The sequence below is a fragment of the Arachis ipaensis genome, chromosome B1 (genome assembly GCF_059453495.1).
Source record: "Arachis ipaensis isolate K30076 ecotype BB chromosome B1, ASM5945349v1, whole genome shotgun sequence".
Taxonomy (NCBI): domain Eukaryota; kingdom Viridiplantae; phylum Streptophyta; class Magnoliopsida; order Fabales; family Fabaceae; genus Arachis; species Arachis ipaensis.
Genome location: NC_142436.1, coordinates 4,889,774 through 4,904,262, shown reverse-complemented (window position 1 = coordinate 4,904,262; position 14,489 = coordinate 4,889,774). Strand labels below are relative to the sequence as shown.

Sequence of the window (14,489 nt, the reverse complement as noted above, 5' to 3'; positions counted from 1 at the left end):
GTAGTGAGAGAGAGAGGGAGAGAGAATTGAAATGTGTATTCTTCAGAAATGTGTCTTCAAAGTTAGAAAAGATGTTCTTGAGGCATGTATATATATCATAAGAGTTTTATTTTGAATTGAGATATTTTCTACCATATCTTATATAAACTACTTAGCTTCCAATTAAGTTGTAAGACACACATACAAATAAAGGAAAATTAAAAAAATATATAGTATGGAAAAAAGAGTGGGTAATTAAGGTGAAACTAATGAAAGGCAAACTCACTTGATGAGAAGAAAAGAGTGTCTCTAGCATTAACACATAGCATAGTAGAGAAAGCTATGATCATCAGAAAGGATAAAGAGATGCACAACCCACTTCCAACCCTAAATATCATTCTCTCTCTCTCTTACTATTTTATCACTACAATAGAAAGCCCTACTCTAAGGCAGTATTTATAGAAGAGAAGCTAAGGTTGACGATTCCGCCGGAAGTGGATTACACGTTTATTGGAAGGCATTTTTATTTTTTTTAATGCTATTAGAGGAGGCCAAAAACTAAATGAATGAGTATTATAATAATGAATTCCTTAAGATTTAATAATTCAACAATTATATTAAAAATGCAAGTAAATTAACGGATATTAATGTTCCACCAAATGCAAGTATATGTCTCGAACTACCACCACTACTCATGGCACATCATAAAACTCAGATGGTGAATGCTATAGTGCTTAAAACATGTATCTAATTTTAAAAAAAAACAAAGAAATAATATTTAATAAATTTTAAATATTTTATTTTTATTTTATATATTTTATTTTTTATTTATAAAAGTGTTCAGTAGGTCGATTATCGGACAGTACGGGATTGATTGCTGGGTGTGAAGGTGGGTCCCTGTCTCGGCCTGGACCTTGGGGATGAGAAACGTGAGCTCTCGACTTTCTGGGTTCTTCGTGAGCGGAGGGGGTGCCACCTGCAAAGACACTTCGACAATCAAGTCAGTTTAGAGTGCAGGTGGTGAGGAGGGAGAATGATGGTGACGTATCTTGGGAGAGGGGTAGGACTCTCCCCTTATATACCTTATCAGTAGGGCGGGCCCACGAGGGGAGGCCTCCTTCCAGGAAGCTTCGCTCCCCACAGTTATCATGCAGCTGTCAATCAGGACGCGTGTTCGGGTCGTGGACCGGGCGGGTTGCACGTCGACCCGGGCATGCAGATTGGTTTGCCCGTGGGCTGGGCGGCAATTGCACCCAGCTGGCCTGGGCCATAACGAAAAGTAAGTTAGGCAATTTAAGTACTATAATAAAAGATATCATAGAATTCATCAACTCAAATACTCACAAGTGATCGAATATAGAAACAAATTTTTGTTTATTTGTAAGTATTTTGACGAGAGAAATGTTCGATATAAAGAAGTTATATTTATAATTATGTATAACTAATTAAATTTTTTTTGTGTCTCTTTTTTTTAATTAATTTTTATTGTGCTAATAAATTATTAGACTAATTTAGTTGAAATTAATTATCAAAATAACTTGTTCATATAATGTTAACGAAAAAATAAAATCATTTTAAAATTTATAATATATTATAATAATACCCAAACATCAAGAAAAGATTAATAAGATTTCACTATATTTATATCTTATTTTGAATATTTACCAATTTGAGGATCAAGATGTCTTTTGCATATATTTTAAAATATGTATTGTAATATAATAGTTCTTTTCATGATTTTTTTTTATCGACAAACTACTTATTTCAAAAGTTTAAACTATTAATAAAGACACATGATTTAATTATAATTTTAACGTGTCTTTTTTATTATAAGAGTCTTTCTTTAGACTTGAAATATAAATTTTGTATAAAAGGATTAATAATCAATAAAATATCACATGATAAGAAAAAAAAGCGAATAGCAAAAAACATATCAGGAACAAAAAGATAAATAAGTGAAATAGTTTGATAGTGGTTAAGGAAAACGAAGAACCAAATACATATAGCGAAAACAAAAAGACAGATAAAAAATTTTTATTTTGTATTTTATTTTTAAAATAACAAAAATATTCTCTTGAACATGTATTATCACGTGTATATTAATTTAATTGTCAAAAGATTAGATGCCTTAAATATTTTTTGTTGAGCTAGAGAGTCAAAGGACTCCAAGATTAGATGTCTTAATTAATCTTTGAAAGATACAACAAACAATAATAAATCTAACTAGATAGTCATTGTGAGTTAGATGGTGATATGTATAAAATAATTTATGCCATATATATACATATTATTATCTATTTGATAGAAGAAATTATTATAATTTTTAAAGATAAATTTGAGACATGTGATCTTTTTAACACCAAATTGATGCATGTGTAATTTTTTATTAAAGACTATTTTAATGATTAACACTAACTTCATTACATCTTTATCGTGTATGTAATAAAATATTTGGAGTATAATTTGTAAATGATCTAATTTCTTATGAATAATTTATATTAAAAAGAGATGCTTATTTATTAAGGGTACCTACTAATTTTTCTTTATTTATTGATCTATCTTGAACAGCGGAACAAGGCCTCATAAATGCAGGTTACGTTTTAGGTCAATGATGATGCCAATGCTAATCTCAATCACAAGTGGTTACAAACTGGTACTTTAGAAGTGGGAAGAAAAAAAAAAAAGGAGAATTTCATATGTGGGTGGAAAATTTTCGATCACTAGAGATATTTTAGAAAGGAATCGCAAACGAAAAAACACACGACGAGAAGATATCACATTTAATATCACATTTAATTTAAAATTTTCAAGCGTCAAATTAATAGTCTTGTCTTATAAATTTTGGGAGTGGATCTTTTTCGGTAAAAAAAAAATTGAATAGTGTTCAGTGCTTAATCTAATTATTTATTACTTTCTTTCTCTCTTATTTATTTTTGGTCTCACTTATAGAATTAAAGGTGAGAGATCACACTGTATCTTGTCAAAGTGTTAAAAAAACTGGAGATGATCCATTTCCATAAATTTTTCATTTTTTTTAAGTGAAACTAATTTTTTATATTACTTTTTCATGCGAAAAGTCAGATGATAAAAACGATTATTATAACATGTTGACCTATATAGAAATTTTTAAGTTATATTATCCACCCAGAAGTAGGTATGTATATACTATATAATCTTGTTAATAAAATGAAATTAGTTTTTTAAAAATGAAAGGAATTTTTTTTTTCATGAAGGACAATTTAGACATATAGATATTCTACAATGTCAACTTTAGTTTGACCTAACACGTTAAACTTTCCAAACATTTAAGCTTTTGGGGTTGACTTCCTCTTTTGAAGTAAACTTTTTAGGATATGGATTTCCAAACATATAGGTATGTATAATTAAGATGAGTTATATATAGTTTGATTTCATCTACTGTTCCTCAGAATGAATTATAATTTGATTTTTATTGTATAGGATGAGTTATATAATTCAGTTTTAATTATTATTCGTCTTAAACTTATAATCGATGAGTTTTATGATTATTATTGACCCAATAATCAAACGGTCATAAGATCAACAACATTCGTAAACCTACTATTTATATAAAGGATTCCGCTAGGAAGCCAATAGGATAGTTATACAATATATACAATGAACAATTTATTTGCCCTAATTAAAGCTAAAATTAAAAATGGACCCATTTTTTTTTAACTTATTATCACAACCCTTTAGTTTCACTTTAATCCTAACCATCTAATTCTAATTTCAAATTTTACCCAATACCTTCTTTGTGAACCGACGGCAACCCTCTCAACCCCACCGTCACCACCTCCGATAACCATCTCACCGCAGCGGCGCCAACTGATCCCGCACCTTCCTCAGCGCCTTGCACCCGCCGATTGCTCACCCTTCTGCGCGAGCATCTTCGGTCGTCGACAGCAGCAAGGACGGTCCCCCCCGGATGTTCTCCGTCGCGATACACGGGTGCAGTTCGCCGGCGGGCCTCAACGTCAGCTGGGTTGCGCCTCGCACGAGGCTGGGTCGCTGCTCGACTCGGCGCCAGTACCGAGACCCCTGTGTGTGCACCCGGCGGCCTCCATCCTCCGTCCAAGCCCCTTATGTCAACGTCGTTGTTGTTGCGACCCACGAGCATCTTGCGTTGTCGGGAATGTACGGGAGGTTAGTGGGTAGATTTCCTAATGCGATTATAACTATTTGTGTTGCTGCTAGTTGTACATGCAATGAATCTGCCAAGCTGTTTGATTTTTCATAAGGAAGAACTTCATTGTTGCAATTTCAAGGGACTGGAACATGTAGAATAAGTTGCTGTTGTATTTGTTTGCTGTTGATTTTATGTTGGCGCGCAAAGTTATTCAAAAGCTTGGTTTAAATAGTGTAGTATTGTTCGTTCGCTTTGTGGACCTTTACATGTAACCTGATGTAAATTAGTTGACCATTGTTGTTTACATGACACTAATCGGATGATTATTTTAGCATGTTCCTGGATGGTTAGTGTATATTATAAGGACTGATATTTTGTGTTATAAAGTTTTAGCATGTTTGAAGCCTGTGTCATTTGACACGTTTCTAGGTTATAAATAACTAAGTTTGGTATCTGATTAGTTTTAATTTTTTTTCTTCCAATAACTGTAAACATGTATAGGATCATGTTGAGCTTTGGACTGAATAAGTGAATCAATTAAATATAAGTTTGCCATTCTGTTTGGTGATAATTGAATTTAAACAAGTTGCCTTAAATATATGTATGGTTGCTTTTGGATTGGCTAATAATTCATTTTAATCATGAGGTTATACCATACAAATCGGATGGTTAGTTTAAGCAGGATTTGGAAGGTTATTTTTCATGAGAGTGACCCCTCAGTATAATTTTCTGTAGGACTGAACTACACTTAAATCTTTTAAAATTAAAAATAATATTAATATGCAAAATACCAACTTGTTTAATTTTTTGGAACATTAACCATTGATTTACTTGAAGAAGTTCAAGTTAGATATTTACTATCGCATATATGACTTACTTTAATTTTATTATGAACATATTATATAAAGAAATTAATTTTCTTATATGTGATGTTTAATTAGTTTATTTATATATAGAACATATATATAAGATGCTAGGTGTAAAGGGATCAAATTTTGTACTAGAAGAAAGGACAAGACATGGGTCCAGAATATTTTTTAATAAAGTCTTTTAATTCAGAAAAATTATGTTAAAACTAATCCAAATCAAACAAACATCTAAATTACAATGCAAATAACCATCGGCTTACCTAGTAAAATGAACATCCGGTCTATTTTAGCTTTTCTTTTAATTTTTTGTTTATATCAACACAACAAGGTAATAAATTATACTACAAATGGTATACTTAAAATAATCATCCACTTTAGAATGAAAATAACCATCTGCAATTATAGTAAAATGAACATCTCCTTTAGTGACTCACAAAGAACAGAACAGCAATTATTGGAAGCTTTCCATTGAGAACCCAAATGGAGAAATCATGGTGTTGAATGGACAAGCTTATGAAAGCTGCTTGAATGGCTCCAAAGAAGATCATCAGGGCTGTGCTTGAGTATTGACATGGGAACCTCTTGCTTATGCTTAACTGTACTATGTACCAAGATGACCAAAACAGTGTTCCAAGAATCAAAGCCACAACACCAATGGTCCATCTTCCACTACTACTACTTGTTCCTGTCTTTTCTATAGAAGTTGCAGAAGCATAGTTAAACAAGGGCTTTCCTTTATAGAGTGTCAACAACAATGCACCCCCTATGCACACCAATGTCCCAAGAATCTTTGCTCTCCCACTCTTGCACTTGATGTTCACACTCTCTAACCTGTAGTACAATGAAAGAATCAACATACAATGATTATTCAATAATATATACAAAGAAGTGAAGGTGACTGCATGATAGATTAAAGAAAACAAAGATAATATAACAAATATAATTATGTGTAATTAAGGTGACATGTGCATATGTATATACCCAAATAGTAATGCCATAATGAATGTGATCACAGGCACCATGTTGATGAATGCACAAGCAAAGGTAGCAGAAGTATATTGGATCCCCAGCAGGAAGAAATATTGTGTCACTGATGCCCTACAAGCAAAATCATTCATTCATTCATTCACTCCAATCATGTTAAGAAATAGAATTTGATATATATTGATGACTAACCCCACAATGCACTGAAGAAGATGTAACATAAGGAAACCAGCCACATCCACAATCTGTTGACATAAGTCTAATATTTAAAAATTTAACCATTGTGTACACAAGCATAGCAATCAAGTAACTCAGCCAAATTTTCCAATCACCAATCTAAACAATTTAAGAAAACAATCAGTAACCTCTGTGCAACTAACTATGTGCTCAAGTGTTCAACAAACTCACAATCCATAGAGCATACGATGCAAAAAAATCAATTACTTAGCATAAAAAAAATAGAAATCTCTAGAATGAAAACCAACCATCCGCATACGTAGTAAAGTAATCATCCATATGAAATCATTACTGTACTAACTAAGCCAACATTTGACAAAATTTGAAATGCTGAAATAGAAAAACCAGGTAAACCAGCAACAGCAACAATCTGCTCAATAGAGTCCAATTTTTCACAATCCAACTTTGATGCAGAAGCAGAACAATCAATTAACACATCAAAATTCAAACCCGTAGTCACCACCTAACCTTTTGATGCACCGATGAGGGTGGAGAGCTCTGTCGATAGGGGGATTTTGGAAGTGACGGCGACGCCACTAAGAAGCTGTGCGACGATGTACATTTGCGTTGAGGAGGACAGCGACGCCGTTGGGTGCGGGGGCTTCTTGCCGAACTGGGGACGCACGAATAAAACTGGCCACGCGGTTGCTGAGAGGTTGACGCCGGACGGGGATGAATGGGGCCCTCGGCGACTTTTACTGCCGGCGAGGGAGAGACAGACGCGCTGGGAAGGGGCTACAGGGGCCGACGATTGTTGACGGTGGCGGAGCTTCTATTGCCAGTGAGTGGAATGATTGCCGAGGGTGACGGTGGTGGTTTTAGGGGAAAGAGAATCCTTGGATGAACGGTGCTAATAAATTAGGGTTAGATAACAATAAATGGGGAGAGAGAGGCAGAGGTAGTTTTTGAGTATGTTTAGGTAACTGATGGGAATTTTTTTGTTTTAAATTTTAAATTAAAAACTATTAAAAATTAATTAATTGATTATAATTTAATTTTAATTTTAATTTAATTCTCATTGTACACATTGTATATTATATACATTGGTTCCTCATACTTTCCCTTATATAAAACATTTTCTGTCTTTCATCAAGGAGAAGATATATACATCAAGTTTTATAAATTATTGTTGGAAATTTTTAGTGTTTTTAATTTTAAGATTGTTCATGTTAAATTATTAAAAAAAATATTTGAATGTGAAAACGTATTTGAATTTATACATATGATTAAAAGTATTTGATTCTTTGATCTTCTTCGATCAAAGTCGTCTGTATTTTTAATAGGGTTGAATCGTAACTCATCTGATGGAAAAGAACTGCGGAGGTGGCTTTGATACATTGGGACCAAAATCTTAAAGTTACTATTTATATTTGAGTGAGACATCCATTAAATCTTAAAATCCAAATAAAATAGTATTTCTAATTTTATTCTCAGTTAATTCAAAATAAAAAAATGACTTATTTAATTTAACATTTAACATTTATGACAATAAATAAATAATATCACCATTATATAAATCATTTAATGTGAAATAACTTAATTTGCGATTATAATTAATATATGTAATGTCCATAAATAGATTAGAAAATAATAATTTTCTAACAATTTCAGACTTAAGCTATACATATATATTTTCTTAAGGGCAATCTACCTAATTAAATAAACTCTGTGAATCGTTTACCTGAATACACAAAACAGAAACTTCTTACGTGCATGTGCAATTTTAATTTTATGTAAACCGTGGGAGCTAACCACGGTTTCTAGTTTCTACGTAAACCGTTGGAGGCTACGAGGGTTTATGGTTGGAAGAGGTTGGACATAATCTGTGGCTATCTACCATGGATTATGAAGGAAAAAGCTTAGGCATAAACTGTGGTTGCTTCCCACGGTTTATGAAGAGGAGGCCTTGAACGTAAACTTCCCTTGGTTCCCACGGTTTACATGCTAAATAGTATAAATACATAATCTGTTGATGGTCATGACGGATCATTTGTGCTGAAACAAAAATTGAAAGAGCTTGGGGGTTGAGAGAGTTTCAGGGAGAGATTTGAAAGGTTTTGGTAAGATTTGGGTGGTGGAGTCATGGAAGACGAAGCTCGCTTGTATCGACTAAATAGTGTTGCTCACGTGGCTGGATACATCGACGAAGAGGTTAGTTATTATTATTATTATTATTATTATTATTATTATTATTATTATTATTATTATTATTATTATTATTATTATTATTATTATTATTTTTAATTTGTTATTATGACTTCATAATAGCAGTAGTAGTAGTATCATTATTACTATTATTATATTTGTTACTATTATGATAATGGTAGTTATTATTATTGCTTTTATTTTGTACTAGAATTGGGAGGTGTTAGCATTATAATTATTGTTATTGTTAGTAGAATTATTTCTGTTGGTATTGTTGTTATTCCTATTGTTTCGTTGTTGTTATTACTATTTATAATTATTAGAGGAAATAGAAAACCAAAGTCGGTATCTAATAATTTTTTTTACACTATGTTTGATGTTATTAGTATTGGTCATATGTTAAGGAATTTTGTTACACACATTTTGCAGCCTACTAGGGTTATTAGCAGCGTTAGGAGATAGCAGAATATGCCTTTACACGACCGGATTATACTGTATATGGAGATCGCCGGCTTGTATCATTTGGCTAGGATGAACAGTTATTGGTTCTGGAGGTCACCTACTTAGTCATTTCGACGATGATGACAGCGACACCATTGAGGATTCTGACTAGTTATGTGTTATTTTCATTTACGGTGGGAATTATGTTATATTATGTACTTAGGATGATGTTTAGGATTATATGTTTCAGACTTCTGTGAAATGTTACTATCCATGTGTTTGATATTTATATATGTTTGAGCTTGTACGGTTATAAACTATTTGGTCATAATTATTACGTGCAATCAGGTTCAAACCGAAGTGAATCAATTAAACATCTAAAATAAAGGGACTTAAGCAAATGAATTTAGTACACTAAACAAGGGAATGGCATTCATTAATCAGATAACCAACCTTACATTACTCAAATTAAGACTTCCTAAAACAACTTAAACTCCAACGACGACCCAATAAACGTCACGACATCTAAGCATCCCCTCTAGCAGTATGTCTTCGCTGGTCACAGTTCCTCCACGTATGCCTAGGCTGACGGCAGAGCCCACAGCGCTTCGGCTGGTTCTCAACAGACTGATCCATACTACCACGGATCCTGGTTGCCTTCGGACGACCTTCCTTTGCACCCCGCATGTTAGGATTAGGAATGATAGTTGGCCCCGCATATGGGGGCCAGAGGCCTTCTGGGATAGGCGGAAGAAAACCCTGCTTGTAAACGTTAAACACCTCACTCATACGATACACCTCGTGAACATATGACGCCCAATTTAGGCGCGAGTAGGCGCAACATGCAATGGCGTGACAACATGGATAATGGAGAGCCTGAAAGTGGCCACAATCGCAGGTGTGATCCTTAAGGGAAACTCTGTAGCTCCCCAGCGAGAAGTTCCCGATCGGTGTTGTCTCAGCCACCGTGTACTCCGATTGGTGCCTATCGTATAAAGTCACGGTGAAGCACCTTGAGTCTCTTATGTTTCCATCAATAGCCTTGACCAACGCCTGACAAAATTCATGTCCAAATTTGAGTTGTGCCTCTGCTGTCTGTCTACAAAACACGAGTAGCTCAGCAAGCCTCCCGTAAGTGGACTTAACCAACGATGTGACCGGGAGGTTGCGAGTTCCCTTTAACACGGAGTTCACACATTCACTAATGTTGGTTGTCATGTGCCCGAACCGTCTACCACTATCCTGGTGTTGCGTCCATTTGTCGTATTTCATCCGGTTGGCCCAGTCACACATTGCCGGATTCTCAGTCCGCATAATGTCAAACCAGTAATAAAACTCTGCTTCTATTTTTGCGTAGGCAGCATTCACCAACATCCTCCTTGCATCTTTACCTTTGAAGGTAAGGACAAAATTGGAAGCCACATGACGAATACAGTATGCTCGAAAAGCACGTGGAGGCAGCCATCCAGTCTCAGGGGCCTCAAGTGCAGCCTTGATGCCATTATGCCTGTCAGAGATAACAAGGAGACCCTCCTGTGGCGTCACATGCGATCGTAGGTTGGATAAGAAGAATGCCCATGACTCTGCATTTTCTCCCTCCACAAGGGCGAAGGCTATTGGGAGGATGTTCGAGTTCCCATCCTGCGCTATCGCCAGCAGCAGCGTGCCTCCATACTTGCCATACAGGTGGGTACCGTCAATACTCACGAGGGGCTTGCAATGCCGGAATGCCTCGATGCATGGTAGAAATGTCCAGAAAAGTCGATGAAAATACACGGTTGACTCATCAACCTCACCCCCAAGTCGAACAGGAGAGGTTTTCAACACAGTAACTGTCCCAGGCATGGTCGATTGTACCCCTAGCATCCAACGTGGTAACTCCGCGTACGACTCTTCCCAATCTCTATAGATTTGTGCCACTGCCTTCTGTTTGACCATCCAAACCTTCCTGTAACTAGGCCTGAAACCGTAATCGACTTCTGTAGCTTGTTGCAAGACATTTACCGTAACCGCAGCATCTACCCTAACCAAAGGAAGAATCCTCACACAGATAACGTGGTAATCCAGCTGACGGTGATCACTGGAAATGGAAGTTGCCAAGAAAGTGTGTGGCTCGTTGTACCTCCTAACCTCTCAAGTGCCCTTTCGTGCACGCAGCGCTACGCGAATCAACCAACTACAACCCTTCTCGAACTCCTTGCATTTTTGATGATACTTCAGATGATCTAATTTGATGACTCTGTACTTAACACCTCGACGGATGCTGTAGTCCTTCACACTCAAAACAGCCTCATCTTTATTCTGGAATGATTGCCAAATCTGAAATTCTGTAAAAGAGCCCCCAACTATAGGACCACCGTCCGCCTGTTGACCCAGAGCCTCCAAGTTAAGAGTGGAGAAGTGTGGAGGGTACTGCTGAGTGCCAGAACTTGAATCCCCATGCTGTGTATGTGGATTGGCACCTGTGTCATCATCGCTATCCCCAACGATATCTACAGGCTTCTAGTCAGAGTCGTCGTCACACATTGTATTCTCTACTCGATCTGGTTCTCCAAAGCCTTCCACATCATGAATCAAGCCACCACCGGTGCCCACCTCATATGCCTGCTCATAGACCCCTGGATTCTCCAAAGGTACAAAACCAACAACCTCCGTTCGATCTAACTCAGCCGCGAATGAAGGGGATGCGACCAGCAGAACAGATGGTCTGACCACAGGCATCGAAATAGACGCACCTCTCGCGGCAGTCGAGCTATGAACTGGAGCTGATTCCCCAGAACTATCGACACCAACCTCCAACTTCGCGAACAACTCGTGTATTCTGACCTCTGGAAAACTCCTAATACAATGAAACAGAACCCTAATATCTTCATCAGCCGCTAGCACAAAGGTATCATACTTAACACCGGTCGAGACAACTGTGATGAGAATCTTGTAGAATAGCTTCTTCACCTACTTGCTACCAAATACCCCAAACTTCTGCAAGATGCTGTTCTTCAAATCTGACAAAGTGCTTGATGAACTGATGAAAACTCTCAGTGGTTCTCTGTCAGTGAACTTCACACCATATTTTTTGCTTTTTTAGATTTTACCAGAGCAATACACTAAGACAAGAAAACTCTCTTTCTCACTTGCCATTGTGACAATAATCTCTTCACCAGCTTGAATCTCACTCACATATATATAAAATTTCTCTCCTCATAAACCGTTGCAGCTAACAAAGGTTTATGCTTACTCAAACTCCTTCATAAACCGTTGCTGCTTAAAACGTTTTATGTGCATTTGCCTCCCTTAGTAAACCGTGCCTAGTAGCCACGGTTTATGTATTAAATTGAAACCGTGGTTGGCTCTCACGGTTTACATAAACATAAAAATGCACATGCACGTAACAAGTTTCTGTTTTGTGTATATAGGTAAAGGATTCACTCAATTTATTTAATTAGGTAGATTGCCCTTTTCTTAACATAATCACATTTTATAAACTTTATGCGCGCATCTGAATGCTATTTCGCTAATTACTTTAACAATCTGGTTAGTCTTGTATATCAATTATGGAATTACCACAACTTTTATCATATTAGTATCGCGATGAATTAACCACAATTATCACATACTAATATACTCAATGACATAGATCAAATTTTGATAAGAAAAATTAGAAATTACAGGCGAAAATAATCTCATGTATGCACGCCTATTATCAACTGGTCCCATTTTATAAACTTTATGAGATCATGAGTCAAAGTGAAAACAAACTGAATACTTTAATTTTGCAGAAATATCTATATTCGTAAATTTATCTAAACCATATGAGCATCCAAATACACACTCTCACTGAAACAATATATCATAAAATGATGACACTCATATGAATAGTATCCACATAAAGGCCTTAGGTGTTTATTTCATACTAATCAAATAATATGCATGTGTTTGTAGAGTTTGTGCTAATAACTTGCTTACAAGATATTTAAACACTTCGAACTCTCTTGTTTAACAAAAAATTTAAAATATTATATTACTAACACATTATCACAAAATAACTCAAATAGTCTTTTAAATTTATTTTCATAATTTGTGACAAGTATTTGTAGTCACAAAAATGGATACCTTCAAAAAGTATTTTATATTCAAGTGCTTTGACAGAAAGAGTAATAAGTGTCTTCTTAACACCTTTTCAAGAAACTCTTTCAATGAACATATGAATATACTTACAGTGAAAAAATATTACCTAGACATTCAATAAAACCATAATCTAAATACCAAATGATCTCTAATTTTAGTTCCTGGCTTCATACTTGTGAACATATAATATTTTGCTATAACAAAATTTATTTGTCTATTATTTAGTGATTCATTCTTAATTGACTCAAATATCTGCCAAAGATATTAATAAAGTACACAACAACTATAAATGTACAAATTCATTATCCATCAGACTACTGTTGAAACGTAATAAACTTTATGCACTTTTGAGCTTTATAAGTTTCTTAAGATACCTATGAGACTATACTTGTTTTCCTTAGAGTTAAGTACATAATCTTATTTACAATTCTACATGCCGCTGACTTACAAAAATAGTAAAAATATACTTACTTCCATTAAACTAATATAAGTCATCAACCACATTTATCTTAAACGGCCATATGAAATAATAATTTGATGAAATATAAGTTATTAATGACAGAAAGTCTTTCCTTTTTTTTAATTCCCATAAAAAATTCTATTTAAAAATAGACTAATATTACCAAATATAACTTTAAAGCAAAATAATATATTTACACAAATTATATATTATATAAATAAAATTTATTCATATAATGGTGGGCCTATCATAAATAATACGTGAACACAACATTAATATTTAGTCTTTGGACAGAAATATTAATTTGTAATAAGCGGCATTTTTAATACAATAATTAAATATTAATAATAAATTCTGTCAAACATTAAATCTATCTTTGGACAAACTTATTGTTCACATGAAATCAGATAAGTATCAGATGTTTGTTATCACAAATGCGCATGTAATTTGGCTAAGTACAAAACTTTCTTTAGGCTGATCTGTACTTGCATAACCAACAACACATAAATTCATTTAGTGCAGCTTACCAAATATTCTCAACAAAATTATGTCAAACAATAAGCCTACCTATATTTGGATTGACTCATTATTCACATGAAAATTTGAGAATTATACTTATTTATTTCCGCATATATTTTCTATCAATTGGTCAAGTACCAACCTTTCTTTGGGCTGATTAGTGGTTACATAATTAAATAGAAAATAAACACAAGGTTCAATGTTTATTATTTGGCCAAACAATAAACTTTCTTTAGGGCGATTATCATACGCATAAATAATAAGTATTAATTTAAATTTATCTAGTTACCTAAGGATATAGTTACCATCAATATATGTATATAATTCAGTCAAATATAGACCTTTTTTTTGGCTGACCAACATTCACATGAATTATATATCATCATATACTACAAGAAAAAGCAATATTTGTAACAAAAAAATTATTACAAAAAATCGAAATTTTGAGACAAAAGGAATTGGTAACAAAAAAAGGGTCGTTGTAGTATATCCCGTTACAAAAAATTTTTGTAACAAAAAATAGAACTGTTACAATTCAAAGTAATATTTTGTCACAAATTTTTTTGATACAAAAAACGAAATT

The 14,489-nt window shown here is 34.4% G+C and overlaps 1 protein-coding gene across 3 annotated transcripts; it reads right to left on the bottom strand.

Moving 5' to 3' along the window:
- Nucleotides 1–5,251: 5,251 nt before the first annotated feature.
- On the bottom strand, nt 5,252–7,091 carry LOC107644734 (WAT1-related protein At4g01440-like). 3 transcript variants are annotated; one of them, XM_088502424.1, is made up of 4 exons: nt 6,685–7,091; nt 6,172–6,224; nt 5,977–6,093; nt 5,252–5,826 (listed from the first exon to the last, which is right to left on the bottom strand). In XM_088502424.1, the coding sequence occupies exons 1-4, from the start codon at nt 6,776–6,778 to the stop codon at nt 5,731–5,733; spliced, it is 360 nt and encodes a 119-aa protein (XP_088358550.1). In that variant the 5' UTR covers nt 6,779–7,091; the 3' UTR covers nt 5,252–5,730. The 3 variants fall into 3 exon arrangements, with proteins under 3 accessions (XP_088358550.1, XP_088358548.1, XP_088358549.1); XM_088502422.1 differs by having other exon boundaries at nt 6,172–7,091; XM_088502423.1 differs by lacking the exon at nt 6,172–6,224.
- Nucleotides 7,092–14,489: the final 7,398 nt, after the last annotated feature.